The following is a 25,135-nucleotide window of genomic DNA, read 5'->3' as shown; positions in this document are numbered from 1 at the left end:
CAGGGTGGCAAGAAAAATGATGAACAGAAGTAGGAATCCCACACCAGAATTTAAGAAAGGCACTGTTTTTCCTTTGCCCAGTTAGTTTAGCTAATAAGAAAGATGGCAGAACATGCAGGAGGAAGGGTGAGGCTTCACCAATGCATTTGTTGACCGTAAGATTTTAATCAGAAATGAAAAGTCAAAGCCTGCTCTTCATATTTACACCTTTTAAAATTAGAATGTTCTCTCTCCTGCCTCTGTCTCCTTTCTTTCTGCCTTCCCTCTGCGAGGCGAGACAAAGTAGCAAATATAAGAAGTCACATTTTGCTCACTTCTGCTTGCCAGCACAATGTCACAAAACCCCTGACTCTGTGACAACATGCAGCTCTTGGGAGGTCAAATGAGTTGAAGACAGAGCAGGATAGAGCACATGGCCCCCCACATCTCTTGCCTGAGCTTTTACATTCCTTAAATGATAAATGCCAGGCCGGGCGCGGTGGCTCAAGCCTGTAATCCCAGCACTTTGGGAGGCCGAGACGGGCGGATCACGAGTTCAGGAGATCGAGACCATCCTGGCTAACACGGTGAAACCCCGTCTCTACTTTAAAAATACAAAAAACTAGCCGGGCGAGGTGGCGGGCGCCTGTAGTCTCAGCTACTCGGGAGGCTGAGGCAGGAGAATGGCGTGAACCTGGGAGGCGGAGCTTGCAGTGAGCTGAGATCCGGCCACTGCACTCCAGCCCGGGCGACAGAGCGAGACTCCGCCTCAAAAAAAAAAAATAAATAAAAATAAAAATAAATGATAAATGCCCCAGCCTTGCCTTTTCATACACATAAGATAACATCTAACAGGGTTGTGATTATGCTTTTATAAACTATTACCAAAGGTACATTCGTAATCTATAACCAGATATACTCTTACACCTAAACTATGATGTGACCTTGCGCGTACTGAATCTCCACCACCTGTATATGAAGTGGGAACTGAAATACTCAGCCTGTAGTCCTCAGTAAGACTCCTGAATAAAATGAACTTTAATTCTTTAAAAGCTTGACTTTTTTCTTTAGTCAACATTTTCTATAAGCAAAACACTCAGTCAAAAGCTTAAAAAGCACACACCCATAGCCTGGTTTTCCTTTGTCCCTATTCACTTAGAGGAAACTAACGTTAGTTGCACTCACTGAGTTCCAGCTGAGCTAGGAAATGCCCTTCCCACTGGTTGATTCACTTACTCCAATTCTTCTCCATCTCAATTCCACACGCTCTTATTATTTAAAAAAAAATTTTTTTTGAGACAGAGCCACACTCTGTCACCAGGCTGGAGTGCAGTGGCGCGATCTTGGCTCACTGCAACCTCGGCCTCTTGGGTTCAAGCGATTCTCCTGCCTCAGTCTCCTGAGTAGCTGGAACTACAGGCACGTGCCACCACGCCTGGCTAATTTTTGTATTTTTAGTACAGACAGGGTTTCATCATGTTGGCCAGGCTGGTCTCGAACTCCTGACCTCAGGTGATCCTCCCGTCGGCCTCCCAAAGTGCTGGGATTACAGGTGGGAGCCACTGTGCCTAGCATTATTATTATTATTTACAAATCCCAAGTCTGGCCAGACTGCTTTGTCTTGCTCAAACACCTCTGATGACTGCCCACTGACTAAGTCCTTGACAAGTGCCCTTCTTTCTATCTCCGGCCTGCCTCCTCAGATCCACTGTCTCCTATTAGACCTCACTTCACCCCAGGCTCAAGCCACATCAAGAAGCTGTCTGCTGTTCCCCAGGAACATGCCATTCACTCTGCAATTCCTGTGACTATACCTAGAACACCTCCATCTCTGTTCACTATAAGAATTAACATTTCTTAGGACCCACCTTAGACCAGGTGCAGTGGCTCACACCTGTAATCCCAGCATTTTGAGAGGCCGTGGTGGGCAGATCGCTTGAGCTCAGGAGTTCAAGGTCAGCCTGGGCAACATGGTGAAATCCCAACTCTACTAAAAATTGAAAAAAAATAGCTAGGCGTGGTGGCACTGCCTGTGCCCCAGCTCTTCAGGGGGCTGAGGCAAAAGGATCTCTTGAGCCTGGAAGAGAAAAAAAAAAAAAAAAAAAAGGCCCATCTTAAATTTATCCTGAGAGTTCCTTTCAGTACCGCCCTTTCTTCTCCTATCCCCACTCCATGTATGACACAATTAACCATTCTTCTTTCGAGGGTCTTATAACATTAGTATGGATAGAGGGAAGCCAGAAGAAAATGATAATGTAAAAACAGAAAAAAAAAAAAAAAAAAAAAACAGTCTTATAACATTCTGGAAATCCTTTTCTTAAGGGATATCCAAATCATTGGAACCTTTTCTTTCCCCCATATTTTTTCACTCCCAATGGGTGGACAAGAGAGAACCATTTCCCTGTTTTTTTATTTTACCCTAACACATCCCATGCTTTGCCTGCTCTAGAGAAGGAACTCATTAAACCTCTACTTAATAGAATTGAATTGGGCAAGTCACAGCTTCTGAGACTGTTTCTTCATTTGCAACATGCTGAGATTCTCAACATTCTGTATGCAGTTGTTGCAGGGATCAAATGGATAAATGAGGGGTAATGTGTACTAAAAGCCAGAGAGCACTGTATGGGTACATGGCAATATTGTTCCTTTAGCAGAGAAGCCACTTTATCTTCTTTTGTATCACACAGAACGAAGGACTACATGTTTTAAAGGCAGCTGGAGGACTATGAAGCCGCCACTGCACTATGAACCAAGGATCTGGCAAAAAGAACAAAATAAAACACATGGATATGTTGTCTACACTCCAAGCCAGTCATATTCATTTCATACTATATCCTATTGACATCTAGAATCCAGTTGGACTTTCTAGGGATTATAATCTTTGAATCTGTGTCAATAAATCCTAACGCCATATAAAAGGCTATGCCTAGAAGGAACAAGCCCTATTAATCAGAATTCCTCCCTTGCATAAACATTGCTGCTAGAGTCCGTAAGAAATTCAAGTTAAAAGAGGGAATATGGAGTGGGGCAGGGGCTGGGCATGGTGGCTCACACCTGTTACCCCAGCACTTTGGGAGGCCAAGGTGAGCAGATCACCTGAGGTCAGGAGATCGAGGCCAGCCTGCCCAACATGGCGAAACCCCACCTCTACTAAAACTACAAAAATTACCCAGACGTGGTGGTAGGCGCCGGTAATTCCAACCACTCGGGAGGCTGAGGCAGAAGAATCACTTGAACCAGGGAGGCAGAGGTTGCAGTGAGCTGAGATCGCAACATTGCACTCCAGCCTGGGCAACAAGAGCGAAACTGTCTCAAAAGAAAAAAAAAAAAAGGAAGCGGGGACAGGAATCAAAACGTCCTAATTCTAAAATGTGGATAAAACCTCAAGAAAATAGTTACTGTCTTAACACAGACCTATTGCAGTGATATTTGAATCTCAGTTATTCAGTGCACTCCTTTCTTTTCAGTTGCAGAAACCAAATAAAGATTAATCAGACTACAGGGTAAGCAAAGTAATTCTCAGAAGATCAACTACTTTTAGGTGAATTACCTCCCAAGAAGATGTTCTTTCTGACTGGATTTTTTTTCCCTGGTATCAAGCATTCTATAAGAAGTATTCTGTTGGCTGGAGTTCTATACACCATCTGTCCTATATGTAGATTTTTACATTTTATATACTATAAAATAAAATAATTCAAACGGCTTAAAAAAAAAGAAAAAAAGAAAAACAGAGCTCCTAAGTGAAGGGGTGGCCTGCCCCTCCACACCTGAGGGCGTTTCTCATTAGGTGGAACGAGAGACTTGAGAAAAGAAATGAGACACAAAGTATAGAGAAAGAAGAAGTGGGCCCAGGGGACCGGCGCTCAGCATACAGAGGACCCACGCCGGCACCGGTCTCTGAGTTCCCTCAGTATTTATAGATAATTATCTTTACCATCTTAGAAAAAGGGAAGTGGCAGGATAATAGGATCATCATAGGGAGAAGGTCAGCAGTAAGACATATGAATAAAGATCTCTGTGACATGAATAAGTTTAAGGAAAAGTGATGTGCCTTGATATGCATATGCAAACATCTCCATAAACCTTTTTAGTGCATAAAGAGCAGCATTGCCGCTAGCACGTCCCACCTTCAGCCCTAAGGCGGTTTTCTCCTTTCTCAGTAAACAGAACAATCGGGTTTTACACCGATGTTCCATTGCCCAGGGACAGGCAGGAGACAGATGCTTTTCTCTATCTCAACTGCCAGGAGACCTTCTTTCCCCTTATACTAGTCCTCCTCAGCACAGACCCTTCACGGGTGTCAGGCTGGGGGACAATCAGGTCTTTTCCTTCCCACGAGGCCATATTTCAGACTATCACATGGGGAGAAACCTTGGACAATACCTAGCTTTCCTAGGCAGAGGTCCCTGCGACTTTTGGCAGTGTACGTGTCCCTGGGTAGTTGAGATTAAGAGAATGGTGATGACTTTTCACAAGCATACTGCCTTCAGGCACTTGTTTAACAAAGCACACCCTGCACAGCCCAAAATCCGGTAAACCTTAAGTCACCACAGCACATGTCTCTTGCAAGGACAAGGTTGCGGGTAGGGTCACAGATTAACAGCATCTCAAATACAGAACAAAATGGAGTCTCTTATGTCTACTTCTTTCTATATAGATACAGTGACAGTCTGATCTCTCTTTCTTTTCCCCACACTAAGGATTTAAAAATGTCTTACCTCCTTGGGGAAAAAGGGTCCAAGTATAGAATAGCACATCATGGAACCTAAGTTCATCGAAGCTGCCGATATCAGTACAAAAACCTGTTCTCTCGAAAGCCACCTGGGAGTCTCTCCTGCACTTCCTGCAGCATCATCACCTTGAATGCAAACATGCAGCAATTAGGTATATAATTGAGACTACTGATCAAAGTACACAAATGTGATTTCTGTGCACATGTGTTGCACTCTGAAGATAGCATTTGCTGAGCTTAGGGCTATTTTGAATATAGCACATTTGATCAAACGGAACACGATCCTGTACATTACTGCAGTTTTGAAAACATACTGCTTTCATTTACATACTATTCTTTACTAGAATTTAAATGCAGAAATCATCAAGCTATCTGATCTGTTTCGCCTTCACTTTAAAGTCTGTTTCTCTGGTCTTTAATAACCCTTCAAGAAAGATGAGGTGGCAGGGTGATCTCCAAAGGGTGATGCTCTCTGAAGCATAATGTCCTTATTTTCTCAAGTTACTTGAATCATATGCTACATGAACTCAATGTTTCAAGCATGTAATGTTAACTTATTAAGATTTCTGGCCGGGCGCAGTGGCTCACGCCTGTAATCCCAGCACTTTGGGAGGCCGAGGCAGGCGGATCATGAGGTCAGGAGATAGAGACCATCCTGGCTAACACGGTGAAACCGCGTCTGTACTAAAAATACAAAAAAATTAGCCGGGCACGTGGTGGCGGGCGCCTGTACTCCCAGCTACTCGGGAAGCTGAGACAGGAGTATGGCGGGAACCGGGAGGCCGAGCTTGCAGTGGGCGGAGATCGCGCTAGGGCACTCCAGCCTGGGCGACAGAGGGAGACTCTGTATCAACAAACAAACAAACAAAAAACCCACAAAGATTTCTAAGGCAATATTGAAGTCAAATGAAGTGTAAGTAGGAGAAAACAAGCGAAATCATTCAGCTGGTGAAGTAATATTTACAATGGTATGCTTCTGGATAGACAAGTCCCAAAATTCACAAATCAATACTTTTCTTACCCTAATTACTAGTCTTTTGCATCAGCTAATTTAACACTTATTTCCAGGGCTAAATTGTCATTTAAAAACACTAAATCAATTACTCAGAGTTCCAAATATCCAAGCAAATCCATCAGCCATTTATAAATTAAACTGTTTTTAGGAAAAACTTAAGAAAAATATATTTGCTTTGCTCTATTTGTCAGAAGTTGCCATTGCAGTCCAGAAGGGGGAAAAAAAAATCTGTGCAATATGAGGAAGTCTAATGAATCTTTGTAAACTGTAGTAGATGAGAAAGAGAAATGAAAGTTAAAAACAAAGGCAACAACACTGGGTACTTGAAAGGTAACGTTTTACATTTGCCTAATGGCATACTTATTTGAATGCATTAAACACATAGTACTCAAAAGCAGAGGCATAGGTTAGAAAGTCATTAGATACCGTGACACACATCCAGTCCTGGAACTTTGCCCCGCCCAGAGAGAAAAGAAACGCTGGCCCGAACCCCACGATCAGGCCCCAGCCTTTTCCAATCTCTCGGAAACGAATCAAGCTAAAAGCAATTCAGTCGTTGCTAAAGAGACAGGCCCGAAGCCGCCGCTGGGCTCTGGGCTCCCGGCCACGCAATTCATGGTCACCTCCTGGTGCGCGTGGGCCCTCCAGGTCACCCGGCGCGTCCATCGCCGGTGCGTGGACTCCTGCGCCCCACCTCCCGGGTTCAAGCCACGTCCTTGGACTCGACCTCCAAGGAGCCACTGGCACTCCGGCGGGCGACCGCTGCTCAGCTGGAACCTGGCATTCCCGACTCCCTGTGGGCAGCGATCCGCCCAGCCCGGAGCTCCGCAAAGCCTTCCAGGACTCTGCGTCCCCGGGAGGCGGCCGGGGGCGGGGCAGGGGTGGAGCAAGGCTCCTTTTTTTTTTTTTTTTTTTTTTTTTTGCCCCCCCCATTATCTTAATCCACCACCTCAGCTGCTATATCATGGTGTCCTTTTTCATTCTGTGAGAGAGAGAGAGTGAAAAAAGATGAGTCTATATTCCATACAGTTGTACCCCCTTCTATCTTAAAATAAGTTCAATTTATTCCTACGAAACGAAAGAAAGAAGCTTATGTAGAAACAGAGAAGGTAGGGAGTACGTCAACTGAAAGACACAAAAGTGAATTAGAAAATTAGGTTTATACAGGACCTTTGAAAGAGTGAATTATTTTTCACAGTGGGTAAATGCGGTAGTGTTCGTAATTATTGAAGCCAGACACTATTGAACTGGAAATGAATTCACCAATATGAAGCACCTGTAGTCGAAAAATATTTGCAAGAATACTAACGAAGCATGGTGAAGTGGCTAGGAGTGCGACCTCTAGAGGCAGGTGCCGGGGTTTCAAGTCAGAGCACTTACTGGCTGTGTGTAACTTTGGATGACAAGGTCAGTTTCTCTATCTGTACAACTGAGATTATAATGTTTATCTTGTAGGGTGGCTGTGAGCATTGGCGATAAAGTGAGTTAGTAGCTAGCACATGAACATGATGGCTACTACCTTACTCTCACACTCACAGTTTTCTTGCACAAAAAATAGGTTTCACTTATTTTCACCTTTTTTACCATTTGGGAAGTGTTAAATCTTGAGGACTAGGACTAGCTGGGCGCAGTGGCTCATGCCTGTAATCCCAGCACTTTGGGAGGCCAAGGTGGGCAGATCACCTGAGGTCAGGAGTTCTAGACCAGCCTGGTCAACATGGTGAAACTCCGTCTGTACTAAAACTGCAAAAAAAAAAAAAAAAAAAACAATAGCTGGGCGTGGTGGCAGGCACCTGTAATCCCAGCTACTCAGGAGGATGAGGCAGGAGAATCGTTTGAGGCAGAGGTTACAGTGAGGCAAGATCCCAAAGAATTGTGTGAGGGTGGCTTTATCGACTGAGAATCTGCCTCAGATCCACTGTACAAGGTTGATTCCAATACATGGGATGGTGGATAGTAAATTTGTAATTACTGGGCCACTTCACTCCAGCCTGGGTGAAAAAGTGAAACTCCTTCTTAAATAAATAAATAAATAAAAGTTTAAGGACTGGGAAATTCTTGATTTGAAGCCAAACCAAAACAAAAGACTGAATTAGCACTTTGTGCCAGGCATTATCAATTTAAAGATGAATGAACCCACCAGACTCTGCCCTCAAGTAGCACACCTTCTAGCAGATGAAATTCACACTAATAATCTATTATAATGCAATCGGTTGTATATAAACATATTGCAAGAACCATTTACTTTGGCAAATGGGTCCTGGATGACTTCCTGAGGAAGTGATGTTACTTTGGTTCTTGAAGGTTATGTAAAAATTCCCCAGTGGGCGAGTTGTGAAGGAGAACCTGGAGAACCACTCTGAACAGAAAGTTCCACTCTAGGCTGGGCGCGGTGACTCATACCTGTAATCCCAGCACTTTGGGAGGCCCAGGTGGGCGGATCACGAGGTCAGGAGATCGAGACCATCCTGGCCAACATGGTGAAACCCCATCTCTACTAAAATACAAAAAATTAGCCAGCGTGGTGGTCCACGCCTGTAGTCCCAGGTACTCAGGAGGCTGAGGCAGTGGAATCGCTTGAACCCAGGAGGTGGAGGTTGCAGTGAGCCGAGATCACACCACTGCACTCCAGCCTGGCAACAGAGCAAGACCCTGTCTAAAAGAAAAGAAAAGAAAAAAGAAAAGAAAAGAGAAAAGAAAAGTTTCACTCTAGCAAAGGTTCCCTAAAGTAGCCTTGTGAAATCTTTATGATCTAACCCCTGACAGCTTCTCCAATCTCATTTAACTCTATGCTTTCTCTTCAATCTAACATCTGTAGAGGGAAATTTTATTGAACGATTTATTTGATGATTACATTTCCTCTTTTATTTTCTTTCTGGACTGTGCTTTATGTGGATGTTGGGTCACCCAAACTGGTCCTCTTACTTATTTCTCTTTTTCTTCTCTCTCTCTCTTTTTTTTTTTTTTTTTTTTTTAGACAGGGTCTCACTCTGTTGCCCAAGCTACCACTACCATGACACTATCATGGCTCACTGCAGCCTCAACCTCCTGGGCTCAACTGATCCTCCCACTTCAGCCTCCTGAGTAGGTGGGACTATAGGCATGTGCCGCCCCGCCTGCCTAGTTATTATTTTTTCTTTTTTTCCCCTCCATCTTATAGGAAGTATCCCTAATTGTACCTTGCCATCTGAATTTTTGCCAACCGAATCTTGCCAACTGTATCTTGCCAACTGAATGTTTCATTTCTGTTGCCATCTATTTCCTTGTATCTCCATTCTCATTCCTCTCCCCATTTGCAATCATTCTTGCACGTTTAATGCAAATCTTGTTCTTTATGTTCTCAAAAAGAATCTGTGTTCTTATGTGTCCATCTATTTTTAATTTACATCAAGGCTATTCATATCCCTATCCTCCTCTCTTCCTCTAATCTCTACCTGTCATTCTCCCTTCAGATCATCAATTTTATAATCAAATATTATTACTGTGTTCGTTTTCTGGGGCTGCTGTACAAATCATCACAAATTTGGTAGCTTAGAACAAGGTCCTGGAAGCCAGAAGTTCAACATGAGTTTCACTGAGCCAAAATCAGGTGTCAGCAGGATCATGTTCCCTCTAGAGGCTCTAGGGAAGAGTCTGTTTCTTGCCCCTTGAAGCTTCTAGTGACTATTGGCATTTTGGGCCGCATCACCCTAATCTCTGTCTCTGGGATCACTGTGGCTCTTCTCTTCCGTGTGTAATCTTCGTTTGCCAGTCTCTTGTAAGGATATTTTGAATGAATTTAGGGCCCACATGGATAATCCAGGATGATCTCTTCATCTCAAGTTCTCCAATTTAATCACATCTGCACAGACCCTTTTTTTCATATCAGGTAACATTTACAGGCTCCAGGGATTAGGATGTGGATGTATCTTTGGAATCCATTATCAGCCTACCACAATTATCTATTCATAGACATATATACACATATAGAGTATTTTTTTTCTTTACAAACTAAAATGGAGTAATATAGTCTTTGTTTAAATGCTACCTCCTCAGAGAAATTCACTCTTTATTATTTATTTATTTAATAATAGAGATGAGGTTTCACCATGTTGCCCAGGTTGGTGTCAAACTCCTGGACTCAGGCAATCCATCTGCCCTGGTTCGCCAAAGTGCTGTGATTACTGATTACTGCCGTGAGCCACCACACCTGACCAAGACATTCATTCTTTTTTTTTTTTTCCTTTGAGATGGAGTTTCACTCTTGTTGCCCAGGCTGGAGCGCAATGGTGCCATCTTGGCTCACCGCAACCTCCGCCTCCTGGGTTCAAGCGGTTCTCCTGCCTCAGCTTCCCGAGTAGCTGGGACTACAGGCATGTGCCACCATGTCCGGCTAATTTTGTATTTTTAACAGAGATGGGGTTTCTCCATGTTGGTCAGCCTGGTCTTGAACTCGCGACCTCGGGTAATCCACCTGCCTCAGCCTCCCAAAGTGCTGGGATTACAGGCGTGAGCCACGGTGCCCAGCTAAGAAATTCATTCTTATCACCTTATCCAAATACAGCCCCAGTCATCCTTTGTCCTTTCACCTTTCTATTTTTCTTCCTAGCACTTCTATCAGTCAGGGTTCCCTGTTGCTAATTTAAAAAAGCAATGTTGGCTAATTTAAGCAGAAAATGAATTTATCATTGATTATTAGGTAACACATAGTATCATCAGGAGGATCACGCATACCACTTAGAGGCGAAGTGCCTAAAGTCACACCACCTAAGTAGTCCAGTATGCATAGCACTGCAACCCTGCTGGACGTACATCTCCAGCACATGCTGCCAATACCACTGGAGCCAGGTATAAGACATTGTAGTTAGAATATCATCCCCACTCCTCAAGAATGCTGCCACTCTCACCAGAAGAGGTTTTAGGTGGTGCTGGCTTCTTCCACTCACTTGCTTCCATTGCATATCAAGACCCGACGTGTTTGAAGTCAGGCGGTAAAAAGTGTCCAACTACGTTCTTCTTTTCAAGAGTGGTTTGAATATTTTGGTACTTTGAATTTCTAGAGAAATGTCACAATTAGCTCTCATATTCTCCAAACAACCTGGTGGAATTCTTACTGGTATTTGTTTGACTCCATGTATCAATTTGGGGAGAACTGATATTGAATCACTATTAAGCTTTTAATCCATGAACACGGTATATCTCTCCAATTATAAAGATATTTCTTTCATAACATTTTCACATTTTTCACGGTGTAGGTATTATATGCCTCATGTTAAATTTATTCCAAAATACCTTAGTTTTAGAAGCTAGTAAAAATCGTATTTTTACATTTAAATTTCCAACAATTTGCTGATTATATATAAAAGTAAATGAACTTTTGTATGAATATGGTATCCTGCAATCTTGCTAAATTCCCTCATTAGTTCTAGTCATTGTTGTATAGATTCTATTAGATTTTCTACATAAACAATTATGCCATCTGTGAATAGAGTTTTACTTCTTCCTTTTTGAAATGTACGATTTTGTTTCTTTCACTTATTCTATTGCACTGACTAGGATGCCCAGTAAAATGGTGAATAAATGTGGTGGGAATGAGTGCCTCACTTTGTTCCCAATCTCACAGGAAAAACACTTGGTCTTCCACTATAAAGTACGAAGTTAGCTGTAGAGTTTTCACATGTGCCTTTCAGAAAATTAAGGATGCTACCTTCTATTCCTAATGTGTTGAGAAATTTTAAAATGAATTTGTGTTGAATTTTATCCAATAGTACTTCTGCATCTATTGTACATGGTTTTTCTTCTTTATTCTGTTAATATAATAAATTATACTGATCAATTGTCTAATGTTAACTGTCTAATGTTAACCTTGCATTCTTGAGATAAATCTTGCTTGGTCAAGATGTATTCTCTTTTTTATATATTGCTGGATAATTTTGCTAATATTTTGTTAAAGATTTTTTTGTATATGCTTATGAGTAATGTTGATCTGTAATTTCTTTTTATTTTCTTTTGTCAGGCTTTGGTAGTAAGTAATTCTGCACTCATAAAACAAGTAAAAAACTTCCCCTCCTCCAGTATTAACATGTATTAATTTGAGAAGATCGTCTACTTACATATAAGGTAAGTATTGATGGGATTGGGTTTACTCTACCATTTTACTATTTGTCTTATATCTTCCCATCTGTTTTTTATTCATTTGTTTCTTTTTTTTTTAACCTTATTTTGGCTTATTTGGGAAAAAAAATATTTTGAAATTCCATTGCAATTTATATGTTATCATTTTAGCTATATTTCAACTATTTTTAGTCGTTGCTTAGGGATTACAATACACACATTCTTAACTCTCCTGGTCCACTTAGGGCTAATATTGTAGCACTTCATGTAAAATGTAAGAACCTTGCAGGTAGTTGTTAGACTCACAGAGACGGCCTTACCCAGCAGCCACCTCTTCTCCCTTCATCCTTCATTCTTAGTTGTCATACGGATTATATCTATGAAGACACAAAGTTCATCATGCAATATTATAATTTTTACTTTAGCCATATGTACTGTTTAATCAAAAAGAAAAATATTCTGAAATTTACTCACATATTGACCATTTTCAGTGATCTTCATTCCTTCTGGAACATCTAAATTTTCCATCTGGTATCATTTTTCTTCAACATGAGTAACTTTCTGTAACATTTCTTCAAGTATGAATCTTCTGGTGATTAGTTCTGTTAGTTTTTGTTTAGCTCTGAATGTCATCATTTTGTCTTCGTTCTGGAAGGGCCTTTCATTGAATATAGAAATATGGGTAAAAAGTTGTCTTTCAGTCCTTTCGAGATGTGATTCTGTTATCATTTGGCTCCTATCTTTTGAGAGAAATTAGTGGAATTTTGTATTATTGGTTTCCTGTATGTAATACGTCTTTTTTTCCCCCTAAATGCTACTGTAATTTTATCTTTGAGTTTTAATATCTCACTTATGATATGCCTAGGTGTGTATACGTGTGTGTATTTATTCTTCTTGGGGTTCACTGAACTTCTTGAACCTGAATTTATGTGTTTCACCAAATTTGGGAAGGTTTTGAATATTGTTTTCTTTCTCTCTCTCTCTCTCTCTTTGTTTTTTCTTTGAGATGGAGTTTCGCTCTTGTTGCCCAGGCTGGAGTGCAGTGGCGTGACCTCAGTTCACTGCAACCTCCGCCTTCCAGGTTTTAAGCACTTCTCCTGTCTCAGCCTCCTGAGTAGCTGAGATTACAAGAATGCTCCACCATGCCCAACTAATATTGTATTTTTAGTAGAGACGGAGTTTAACCAAGTTAGTCAGGAGTTCAACTTGGTTAACCAAGTTTAATCAAGTTGAACTCCTGACCTTATGATCCACCTGCCTCAGCTTCCCAAAGTGCTGGGATTACAGGCATAAGCCACCGTGCTACCCTATGTATGTGTAGTTCAGGGTTCAGCCAGAGACTGAGGCAGAGTATACATGGAAAATTTTGGTTTTCCCCTCTCTGGCTCTCTCCTTTCTAGGATTTCCCTACTTTCTTCAATTTCCAGTGTCATGGTTATTCTAAACTCTTGTGATGGTTAATACTGGGTGTCAACTTGATTGGACTGAAGGATACAAAGTATTGATCCTGGGTGTGTCTGTGAGGGTGTTGCCAAAAGACATTAACATTTGAGTCAGTGGGCCGGGAAAGGCAGACCCACCATTAATCTGGGTGGGCACAATCTAATCAGCTGCCAGTCTGGCTAGAATATAAGCACGTAGAAAATGTGAAAAGAGAAACTGGCCTAGCTTCTTGGCCTATGTCTTTCTTCCATGCTGGATGCTTCCTGCCCTTGAACATCCTGCCCTTGAAAATCTGAGTTTTGGAACTCAGATTGGTTCTCCTTGCTCCTCAACCTGCAGATGGCCTATTGTGGGACATTGTGACTGTGTGAGTTAATACTTAATAAATTCCCCTTATATATATGGTTCGGGTGCAGTGGCTCATGCCTGTAATCCCAGCACTTTGGGAAGCTGAGGTGGGTGGATCACCTGAGGTCAGAAGTTTGAGAGCAGCCTGGCCAACATGGTGAAACCCCATCTCTACTAAAAATATAAAAATTAGCCAGGCATGGTGGTGCATGCCTGTAATCGCAGCTACTCAGGACGCTGAAGCAGGGAGAATCGCTTGAACCCAGGAGGCAGAAGTTGCAGTGAGCTGAGATCATGCCATTGCACTCCAATCTGGGCAACAGAGCAAAACTCTGTCTCAAAAAATATACATATATATACTATATATATAATATTTTATATGTTATATATGTATATATGTTATATATTATATTTTATATAATATAATATATAATAACATACATAACATATAACACACATAACACATAACACATAAAATATAATATATATTATAATATGTTATTTTTTTATATATGTACAAATATATATATTCCGTTAGTTCTGTCCTTCTAGAGAACCCTGACTAATACAACTCTGTGCTCTGGTTTTTAAGGCATTACAACTGAGGAACTCTATTAGTTGTTCCATGTAGCACTGACTAAGGGTGTCCTCATGCTAACACTCATAAAAATGGAAAATAAGCCAGTGTCATTCCTTCCTCTTGGTGTTGGTCCCCACATCTATCCCCAAATTCTGTCACTCTCCCGTGTCTTCAGGTAGTTATTTTTTGTTTTGATACATTTTCAGAGGTACATTAGTTATCTGTAAGAAGGATAGTCTTGCAGAACCTCCCACTAATTAATATTTGTTGTATTTTATTAAACTAATAATCTGTGATGAATTGAGTGAAAAATCATCAGATAGATAGTCATTTTGTAAAGCACTGCCTTAAGACACTTTTGATGAGGTCCTATAACCAAGACCCCTGGAACTATTCCATTCCTACGATTCCCTAGACCTGACTGCTCAAACAAACCATTCTATTCTTACTATTCCCTAGACCTGGCTGCTCAAACAAACTGTTCTATTCTCTGAGCCATCCAGTACATTTCCAACAAATTCATTTTTTAAATGTTGGCCACAGCTCATTCTGCTGCTTGGAAAGAATTATCACTGATACAGTATTATTCAAATCTCCTACAATGAACATGCTTACTGGTTCTAATATTTATTTATTTATTTATTTATTTATTTATTTATTTATTTATTTTTTGAGACGGAGTCTCGCGCTGTGTCACCCAGGCTGGAGTGCAGTGGCGCGATCTCGGCTCACTGCAAGCTCCGCCTCCTAGGTTCAGGCCATTCTCCTGCCTCAGCCTCCGAGTAGCTGGGACTACAGGCGCCCGCCACCACGCCCGGCTAGTTTTTTGTATTTTTAGTAGAGACGGGGTTTCACCATGTTAGCCAGGATGGTCTCGATCTCCTGACCTCGTGATCCGCCCGCCTCGGCCTCCCAAAGTGCTGGGATTACAGGCTTGAGCCACCGCGCCCGGCCTGGTTCTAATATTTAAAAAGCAATAGCTGTTATTTACAAATAAAGACATCATCTGTAAGATGGAGACATAGGAGGGAAGCGGGCATTAACTGCAGCTCATAGTCATGTGGATAAAGTCAAGTGAAATCAGAAAACTAATATAGCAGACAGCATAGATGTTCAACATTTACTAACAGTGAAAATTGTTTGAAAATAATGATGTAGAATACTGAAACCGAAAAAGTGCTTAAAGGTATCTCGTATAATCGCCTACTTCATTTTGCAGATGAAGTACCTGAGATCCAGAGATTGGAAGTCTCTTGACCAAGGCTACAGAGTCAGAAAATGGTAGAGAGGAGAATCTACATCAAGGAGTCCTGGAATCACCAGTCTGCCCTTCACATTCATTTGTAGTGTTAGAACCAGTTATAAAAATAGGACTTTTTTTTTTTTTAATGTAGTTTCAGTTATAAGGATAGGAGTGGTACTGACTTCATTCTAATGATTCCCTAATAAGAAGTGCAGGCATCAAATACATTTTAGAGCATCAGGACCCATTTTCAAAAGAAACGTTGCACAGATAACAGCAGAGGAAGCAGCAGAGAGGGCTGGAGTCTCACCCACACAAGCCCTCTTTGTATCCTAAGGGAATCAATTTAATGTTAATTTAAGCTTTGCTCTACCCGCCACTACTCTTTATTTCATTTATAAATTACTGTGTAGCGGCCAGGTGCAGTGGCTCATGCCTGTAATCCCAGCACTTTGGGAGGCTGATTCGGGTGGATCACCTGAGGTCAGGAGTTTGAGACCAGCCTGGCCAATGTGGTGAAACCCTATCTCTACTAAAAATACAAAAATTAGCCAGACGTGGTTGCAGGTGCCTGTAATCCCAGCTACCTGGGAGTCTGAGGCAGGAGAATTGCTTGAACCCGGGAGGCAGAAGTTGCAGTGAGCCGAGATCGTGCCACTACACTCCAGCCTGGACGACAAAGTGAGGCTCTATCTCAAACAACAACAACAACAACAACAACAACAACAACAAAAAACTGTGTAGTTGGTTTATAATTAGTTTATTAATAAAAATCAGCCAGGTTTGGTGGCAGGCGCCTGTAATCCCAGCTACATGGGATAATACTTATGAAGTATTATCTCTAATTATATTTCATAGTTTGTTTGTTTAGTTTCCATGAACTCTAAGTCAGCCCTGTAGTGTGCTGTTACAGCACCCAAGAGTTCTGGGTAACATCTGGTAGCAAAAAAAAAAAAAAAAAAAAAAGTGGATGGTTGGGCACAGTGGAGTTCAAGATCGGTCTGTGCAACACAGCAAGATCCTGTTTCCAAAGAAAGAAAGAAAAAAAAACACCAGATAAAAACTACAAAACAAGTAGGTGAAGATATATTCTTACTAAGACTTGTGAAAACTTAGATGATAATTGCACAAAACCCTCCAAAAATATAAGCTATTGGCACAGGCTTCATACTTAGCTATACAATCATCTAACCCCATTCTCCCCTACAACCTTGTTTTCACTTAATAAACATGTAACTTTACAAGCTACTACCGACAGCCTTTATTAGTCTATTCCACTCTTGCTAATCCATCTGCTTTCTTATTTTCTGTTTTTTTCTCTCTTTGCTACTTCTCTTTTTCCTTTAATTCTTCCTTCGATGTAATGGGATTCTAGTCAAATCTTTCTTCAGCTATGACTAATTTTTCTTCATTATGTTTAAAACTACATGGTATAATAAATGAGAGTTAAGCCTATATGTTCCTGAGTTGCAGCAGTATAGTATTTTTAAATTTCTTCTCCTATTTCTTATCACTCATCCATTGTATTTAGTTTCTACTCCCTACCCCAAAGGTAGAACACTTGAAGTTTTCAAATTAAAAGTGATTTCCTGGGATGCTCAAAGCTTCCAACTAACTCACAACAGATGCTAATTTATTATGATAGTCCTCAACATGGCTTTCCTTTAAGTATGACATCTACCCAAGAGGCTTTTTTTAATTTTGTTTATTTTTTTTGAGATGGAGTTTTGCTCTGTGGCCCAGGCTGGAATGCAATGGCGTGATCTCGGCTCACTGCAACCTCCGCCTCCCGGGTTCAAGCGATTCTCCTGCCTCAGCCTCCCGAGTAGCCGGGATTACAGGCGCCTGCCACCACACCCGGCTAATTTTTGTATTTTTAGTAGAGACGGGGTTTCACCATGTTGGCCAGACTGGTCTCCAACTCCTGACCCCATGACCTGCCCGCCTCAGCCTCCCAATGTGCTGGGATTACAGGCTGAGCCACAGCACCCGGCCCCAAGAGGTTTCTTTAATCTTATTTCACTCAGTGAATTCATTCAGTACACATGTGTTTAGCCTCCATTATGCAATTCACTGTACTAAGTGCTGGATGGTTTAGGACAGGAGAAAGGTAATATTTAAGAACCTTTCCATGTATTTTCATGTGAAGTTCTTTATAAGGTAAATTACTTTACAGGCATAATGGTAAACACTTTAAATGCCTATCTCATTTAATCCTCACAGAAATATTATAGCATTACCACCATTTTACTAGCTCAGAAAGAAAATAACTTGCCAAAGGTCACAAAGTAAGCTGGAATTTTAACCCTGCACAGTTGGGTCCTCCTGACCACTCCATGATATAAAATCATGATTATGTCTCAGCCCGGTTTTTCTCTCCAGCTCTGGTCTTCCAAGTAAGTTTTTTTGCAGTTCATCTCAAAAATGCTTTCTTTCATTTGATCATTCTATATCTCCTCCTTCTTTGTCATCTGTTATGAGTTGAACTGTGTTCCCTCAAAATTCACATGTTGAAATCCTGACACCTTCTACTTCAGAATAAGACCTGATTTGGAATAGGTTTGTTGGAGATGTAATCAGTTAAGACGAGGTCATACTGGAGCAGGTGGGCCCCTAATCCAATATGGCTGATATTCTTACAAAAAGGAAACATTCAGAAGCAAACTCAGACATGCACACAGAAAGAACATCATGCAAAGACTGGAGTTATGCTAACACAAGTCAAGGAACACCAAGATTGCCAACAAACCTCCAGAAGCTAGGGAAGAGGCGTGAAATGGATTCTTCCTCACACCCTCAGAAGGAACCAACTCACCCAACACCTTGACTTCAGACTTCCGGCCTTCAGGACTATGAGATAATAGATTTCTGTTGGTTAAGCCACCCAGTTTGTGGTACTTTGTTATGGCAGCCCTAGTAAACTACACATCTACACTTAGATAATTCAGAAATCCAAATGCAAATTTTTCTGCCTAACAGAAATATTCCCTTCCTCCATCTATATAGTTTTTAGCACAGCGGGATAGAACCAGTTGTACTGTTGCCAAACCAGAGATGTAAAGAGTAATTCTTGAATTCTCAGCAATCTCCTTTCTACATTCTGGCAATCAATCAAATGACTGAAGGGTTAGGAGCACAGGCTTTGAAGTCCACTGAGCTTAAATACCAGCTTCCACATTTCTTAGCTGTGTGATCTTGGGCAACTACCTAAACCTTGGCTTCCTGACCTGTTAAAGTGGGCTAATACCATCACTACCAGATACAGTCTCTATAACAATAAAGGGGAAAAATGCCTGAAAAGAATTTAGCACCTTACCTGGCATATAGAAAAAGTGAAACAAGTTACCTCTATCAGTATTGTTCCTAAAACAAACTTTACAATACATTTGGTTTTCATATGTGTGTCAGATTCATATTTGTGCACATGATGTGTTATACTCTGCTGGTATAAGAGTGACCAGTCACTAACCTCTGTGTAGTCTCCCACCTTTACCAGTCTCAGAAATTGAGAGGAGGTAACCTTAAAAATGTGAACTAGGAGGCTGGGCGCAGTGACTCGCACCTGTAATCCAAGCACTTTGGGAGGCCAAGGTGGGTGGATCAACCAAGGTCAGGAGTTCGAGACTAGCCCGGCCAACATGATGAAACCCCCGTTTCTACTAAAAGTACAAAACTTAGCCAGGTGTAGCGGTGGGTGCCTGTAATTCCAGCTACTCGGGAGGCTGAGGCAGGAGAATCGCTTGAACCCGGGAGTCAGAGGTTGCAGTGAACCAAGATCCCGCCACTGCACTCCAGCCTGGGTGACAAGAACAAAACTCCATCTCAAAAAAAAAAAGAAAAAGAAAAAAAAAGTGAACTAGGAAAATCTATATTAAAGAATCCCTGTATCACCAGTGTGCCCTTTGACTTCATTTTGGGGGTTAGAGCTGGTTTTGTAAGTAGGACTTAAAAAAAACTGTAGCTCCAGGTCTAAGGAGGGAGGTTTGTGTGAAAGGACATTTAGTGCAGTGAGATATTAAAGCAGAGATCCACGATGTCTGAGTCAACAGAACAGATTAGCAGCTGCTAAAGGATAGAGACCAAGTCTGAGTTGGCTGGTACTGGGAACAACTGCCTTAGCTAACAAGACACTTGATCATTTCCCCCCACATAAATATGCTGTTTGCCAGTGATTGTTTTCACATTTAGGTTTCCCAAATTCCCTGCTTCTTCCTTAAAAACTTTTTTGGGGAAGGAATCTAATATGCTTAGCATATTAACTTTACTATCTTTAGATAATAAGAAATATGCTGAAAGATTATTTGCCACATTCTCCTTAAAAAATACAAACGTGTTAACTATAACCTCCAAAATAGGCAAGAAGGCCTTCACACCTTTGCCCCTACACTTTCATCCATTTAGAATACCCTGTCCTCTCCTTCCATGCTCGCCGATTTGGAATCCCTTAGTTTTTGTTTTGCGGCCAGAAGCCTGAGGTCCTCTTCTTACCTTTCCACACGATCCCCCACTCCCTAACCCCCTGTCACTTTTATCTCCTCTGTGGCCCTGAGGTATTCTGATTTTTGTCTCAAATCTTATTCCCACCACAAACAAACCAGGGCAGCAGGAATGAATCCTTATCTTTATAAATTCCGCGTTTTCTTTTTTTTTTTTTTTTTTTGAGACGGAGTTTTGCTCTGTAGCCCGGGCTGGAGTGCAGTGGCCGGATCTCAGCTCACTGCAAGCTCCGCCTCCAGGGTTCCCGCCATTCTCCTGCCTCAGCCTCCGGAGTAGCTGGGACTACAGGCGCCCGCCACCTCGCCCGGCTAGTTTTTTGTATTTTTAGTAGAGACGGGGTTTCACCGTGTTAGCCAGGATGGTCTCGATCTCCTGACCTCGTGATCCGCCCGTCTCGGCCTCCCAAAGTGCTGGGATTACAGGCTTGAGCCACCGCGCCCAGCCGTTTTCTTTTTTTTTAATCAAAAGCTGAATAAACATTTGCATGAGTTACTGACAGAGAAGCAGCTTGAACGCTTTAAAAATGAAACTGAAACCAGCGGAAAATCTAAAACTGAACTCTATCAGTTTATTAACATTACAGCAGGTCTCTGTTCTGATGAAGTCCCTGGCGCTCTTACCGCGTTATCCAGTTTTGTTTTCGCTGCACTCACCAGTCTAACAGTATCTGTTCACTGGATTCACAGCGCTGGCACGTGCCAAGCACCTAATAATTGCTCACTGGATTGGCGGCTGACTACTCAGGAGAGGAAATTAAACACAAAGGCAGTATTGATCATATTCAGTAGTGTTTCGTGCGTTTGCTTTGGAAGTGGGGATTGGGGAATGGCCAATCACTTCCAAATTTAAAATGTTGCTTCCCATAAGAAAATGGATTCCTCAAAGACTGGATATTTCATGTCTATAGTCCTGGCCCTGCGTCAGGCACATTGTAGGTGTTGAAAATGCACCTGAGGAATTCTGATTTGCGCGGGACTGTGTATTCCGAGCACAATCCATCCTTAAAAACCAAAGCAGAACAAACTTCGTTCAGAAGCGACTCCCCCTATATTTAGAAACTAGAATTGACCCCCTGGCTGCAGGGTCCCCCTTTACCAACACACCGCAGGGAAAGTGCTTAGAAATAGTGAAAGCAGCCGGGGGCAGTGGCTCACGCCTGTAATCCCAGCACTTTGGGAGGCCGAGGCGGGAGGATCACCTGAGGTCAGGAGTTCGAGACCAGCCTGGCCGACATGGTGAAATCCCGTCTTTACTAAAAATACAAAAAATTAGCCAGGCGTGGTAGCAGGCGCCTGTAATCCCGGCTACTCGGGAGGCTGAGCAGGAGAATCGCTTGAAACCGGGAGCCGGAGGTTGCAGTGAGCCGAGATCGCGCCGTTGCACTCCAGCCTGGAATAGTGAAAGCGTGTTGGTTCTCGTTTCATGAAGACAAAGATGAGGATCACACCCACAACGACACAATCATGGGGGTCTCTCAGGGTGACTTAGGAGCGAAGGAACAAAATGCGCTGCCTGGGAAGACTGGGTCTTGTGGAAGCGAGGGGAAAGTAGAACGTGGTGTGGAAAGGGTTAAAACTGGCGCTCCGCGGGATACAAGGCTCTAGGTGCCTTAAAGACCACGCGGACCAACTTGTTTGTCTCCTGTCGCGCTCCGTAGAATGAGTTCCCTGGGCCTCGGTGAGCCACGCCCCCTCAAAGAAGGACAACGCGAAGCTGCCCACGTAGTGCCTGTTGCACTCGCCAAGGACTGGCCTGGCAGACACAGAAAACTCGCAGTACTCTTGCCTCAGAACCGCCTGAATCCGGAAACAGAAAGTCCCCAGGCCCGGCACCGCGGGAGCCACCTCTTTCGAGGGTGGGAGTGCACATGCGCGCAGGGGGCCTGAAAAACCCTTAAATACCGTCATGCGGGCTGATGAGGCCTCTTTCCCTGCCGCCGCGGAGTCGCGCGGAGGCGGAGGCTTGGGGTAAGTTTAGCGAGGCGGCAGTGGTGTATTGGTTGTGATTCGTGGCTCGTTGTGTTTTTACGGGGATTGGTTACAAGTATCTGGTTCTCTAGCAGGTCAATGCTTTTTTTTTTCAGTGCGTTCAAGATTCCGCTTCACCCGTAACCCACCGCCATGGCCGAGGAAGGGTGAGCCCAGGGGCCGGGTTTGGAGTTGGGGTCGGGGTTCGGCTGAGGCGTGGGCCTGGAGCTGGCGGAGTAGGACTGGGTCGAACGGGTTGCCGTAAGCGCTTCTGTTGTACACTTAGGCCTTTTCTGAGGTCGAGGCGTTATGCGGTGTGAGGATTTTAATTGATGGTTCTGATGTGTCGTGTTTCAGCATTGCTGCTGGAGGTGTAATGGACGTTAATACTGCTTTACAAGAGGTGCTGAAGACCGCCCTCATCCACGATGGCCTAGCACGTGGAATTCGCGAAGCTGCCAAAGCCTTAGACAAGTACGTGTATCAGTCTCAATACTGTGGGTTCTTGCAACCGGAACAAAACTGCCACCCAAGGGAAGAAGGCGTGGAGTTCATGGTGTTAGCGCAAAAGTTCTGAATGGCATCCGTCCTACAGGAAACCTAGGAAAAGGTATCAGAACTTAGATCTATAAAGCCCACTTAAAATGTGTGGGTTGCTGTTGGAATGGGGATAAGCACTCAAAACTACAGTGTTTGAATGATGACTTAAATTGTCGGATACCCCTTCACTCCTTTTATGAGTGAAATGTAAGAGTCTGACAAACCTGTAGGTTGTGGGGCTAGTCAGTTTTATACTTAGGCGGAGAGATGAGATGGAGAGCCACATTACGTTTGGCAGTTTGCAAAACAAGCATTACATTAATGGAATTTCAAACTCAGGTTTCAGAAGCATTTGGTTCTAGGTGTAGGAATATCTGTGATTTATTTGAATTTGGGATATTTATTAATGTATTTTGAATGGATCGAGTTAATGTGTTTTTTATGGTGGTTGCATTGACAACCTACTCTTGAGCTGAATTTAAATGCAGTTTTAAGGTTTTACAGGACAAGTTCAGTTCGTTTTGGTGTAATCTAGCCAGTTGAATCCGATGGAAACGGCATTATTGTTTAATGTATTTAGTAGATTCTAGTATGAATCTTATGTATTATTTCTACTTCGGCAGTATTGCAAGGCATTTCATAACTGTTCCATTAATGCCACAGCTTTTTTTTTTTTCCTTTGAGACAGTCTCGCTCTGTTGCCCAGGCTGGAGTGCAGTGGCACGATCTCATTGCAACCTCTACCTACCAGGTTGAAGCAATTATTGGAATTACAGGCACATGCCACCATGCCCAGCTAGTTTTTGTACTTTCAGTAGAAATGGGGTTTCGCCATGTTGGTCTCTGGCTGGTCTGGAACTCCTGACCTCAAATGATCTGCCCCCCTTGTCCTCCCAAAGTGCTGAGATTATGGGAGTGAGCCCGGCCTTTCACATGTTTCTTACGATGTATGAAGCTGGCTTACAAGAAAGCCATTATGGTTGGGATTTGGCCACAAGTTTTAAAAATGCCTTTATACCAATTCAGTGTGTCAGGGAAAGAGGTTTTACTGAAGACCAGTTGTAGGTTAATTGAAGATGTATATGCTACCTAGCAGGTTCTTCAGACTCAGGCAATTTTGTACACATTTATGTGTTAAATAGATTTGCTGCTTATGTTTTGCAAGTGTTAGTGCAAAGATAACTCCTAAAATGCAAGAATGATGGATTTGGATCTGAGTTTTAGCTTCATTTTCATTGCAATTTGAATTTCAGGCGCCAAGCCCATCTTTGTGTGCTTGCATCCAACTGTGATGAGCCTATGTATGTCAAGTTGGTGGAGGCCCTTTGTGCTGAACATCAGATCAACCTAATTAAGGTAAGGCTGCTAAGGATTGTGTTGGGACTAATGTTCAGTGATGCTTGTATATCAGGGTCAATTTTGTGAAGTCTCAAGCTCTTCATTTTGTGCAGGTGTAAACATTACGTGCACCTGATATTGTTGGCCATTTTAAAGATGATTGTAGGTAGAAGCATTTTATACCTGCAGAATTGAATGCTAATTTTGACGTTGGTATACAACAAAGATTAGTAGGCTTGTAGGTGATCTTTGTGCTGTACATGATGACAACTGGCTCCCTCTACTGAACTGCCATGAGGAAACTGCCATGTCACCCTTCTGACTACAGCCACCTTTTGGGTTGAATTTATTTTTGGTAGTGTTAATGTCTATTAATATGATTTTTTTTTTTTTTTTAAATTTTCTCCCAATAGGTTGATGACAACAAGAAACTAGGAGAATGGGTAGGCCTCTGTAAAATTGACAGAGAGGGGAAACCCCGTAAAGTGGTTGGTTGCAGTTGTGTAGTAGTTAAGGTAAGTCACCATTTATTTTAGGGATGAAGGTTGTGCTGGGTAATCATATAACACCTTGTATTGAAATTAAGTTGAGGATCTTAAAAAAGGAAAAAACTGATTCAACAGGTTTAAAGCATTTTCTGCATTTCAGAAAAAAATAAAAGTTGTAATTTACAAGCCAGCCAATGAATCTGCTTACCTGATTGTGTTTGTGCAGACATACTTTAAAAACTGGCAATAGTAAAGCCATGTTACGAGCCTTAAGGACATTGAAGTCGTTAAGGTCCCTGAAAGTGGCTATAACAAATCTTAGTGATGAGAAACATATTTATAAGACATAGCTAATTGTTGAAGCTCCACTGTAGTTGATAATAACAACTTGGTGAAATTCCTAAATGTTAACAAGAAATGGCATGTGTTTTTTTTCTTTTAAGGACTATGGAAAGGAGTCTCAGGCCAAGGATGTTATCGAAGAGTACTTCAAATGCAAGAAATGAATAAATAAATCTTTGGCTCACATTCCTCATGTCTGGCTTTTTATTTGGGGCAGTAAAGTAAGGTCCCTGTTAGCAAAGTAAAATATAATCTTCACAAAGTGATTACTACAGATGAACTGGAAATGTGCTCTCAAAGTCTTCTCCCCAACCAGTGACTGCATCGTGGGGCGATTCAAACCTGAACAGCTCTAGCAAAGAGAGGTCTGCCATGCAGTATTGGTGATGGCCAGGGTTACTTAGCTATGGACATTTATCCCTGGCTAGACTCGTTTAGAATCTGGAGAGAGAGGCTGTGTGTTTTTAATAGGTTAAAGTCTATGAAAGGACAATGAGTAGACAAACTGGGCAGGTTAGTAGAAAGTACAC

At 42.2% G+C, this 25,135-nt stretch overlaps 2 protein-coding genes and 3 non-coding genes across 13 annotated transcripts in view; 4 read left to right on the top strand and 1 right to left on the bottom strand.

Moving 5' to 3' along the window:
- The window catches only part of SLC18B1 (solute carrier family 18 member B1), a 44,738-nt gene extending 31,911 nt beyond the window's left edge, over window positions 1-12,827 (bottom strand). For 3 of the 9 annotated variants that reach the window (XR_004184405.1, XM_003898165.4, XM_031667429.1), the window contains exons 1-2: window positions 6,350-6,591; window positions 4,698-4,837 (exon numbers count right to left, since the gene is read on the bottom strand). Coding sequence is in view for 6 of the 9 variants with exons in the window: in XM_003898165.4 (XP_003898214.1) it covers window positions 4,698-4,837; window positions 6,350-6,392 (183 nt within the window). In the remaining 3 variants the exon portion in view is untranslated. The other 6 variants (XM_031667427.1, XM_031667430.1, XM_021937837.2 and 3 more) reach the window with 5 other exon arrangements.
- An 8,902-nt stretch (window positions 12,828-21,729) lies between these two features.
- On the top strand, window positions 21,730-24,794 carry RPS12 (ribosomal protein S12). The gene is made up of 6 exons (XM_031667431.1): window positions 21,730-21,897; window positions 22,014-22,064; window positions 22,255-22,371; window positions 23,691-23,793; window positions 24,189-24,290; window positions 24,707-24,794. The coding sequence occupies exons 2-6, from the start codon at window positions 22,051-22,053 to the stop codon at window positions 24,767-24,769; spliced, it is 399 nt and encodes a 132-aa protein (XP_031523291.1). The 5' UTR covers window positions 21,730-21,897; window positions 22,014-22,050; the 3' UTR covers window positions 24,770-24,794.
- On the top strand, window positions 22,589-22,661 carry LOC116275561. Its single transcript, XR_004184677.1, has one exon. It is a non-coding gene; the product is annotated as a small nucleolar RNA SNORD101 (small nucleolar RNA).
- On the top strand, window positions 24,029-24,104 carry LOC116275584. The gene has a single exon (XR_004184699.1). It is a non-coding gene; the product is annotated as a small nucleolar RNA SNORD100 (small nucleolar RNA).
- Window positions 24,448-24,577, top strand: LOC116275577. The gene has a single exon (XR_004184694.1). It is a non-coding gene; the product is annotated as a small nucleolar RNA SNORA33 (small nucleolar RNA).
- Window positions 24,795-25,135: the final 341 nt, after the last annotated feature.

The sequence above is a fragment of the Papio anubis genome, chromosome 6, assembly GCF_008728515.1.
Source record: "Papio anubis isolate 15944 chromosome 6, Panubis1.0, whole genome shotgun sequence".
NCBI lineage: Eukaryota > Metazoa > Chordata > Mammalia > Primates > Cercopithecidae > Papio > Papio anubis.
The sequence above is the reverse complement of the archived record's forward strand: the minus strand, read 5'-3'. Positions and strand labels throughout refer to the sequence as shown.

Coding starts and splice junctions, on each gene's coding strand:
- RPS12 (XM_031667431.1), top strand. Junction 22,372..23,690: donor GCTGCCAAAGCCTTAGACAA/GTACGTGTATCA, acceptor TTTGAATTTCAG/GCGCCAAGCCCATCTTTGTG. Junction 24,291..24,706: donor GCAGTTGTGTAGTAGTTAAG/GTAAGTCACCAT, acceptor TTTTCTTTTAAG/GACTATGGAAAGGAGTCTCA.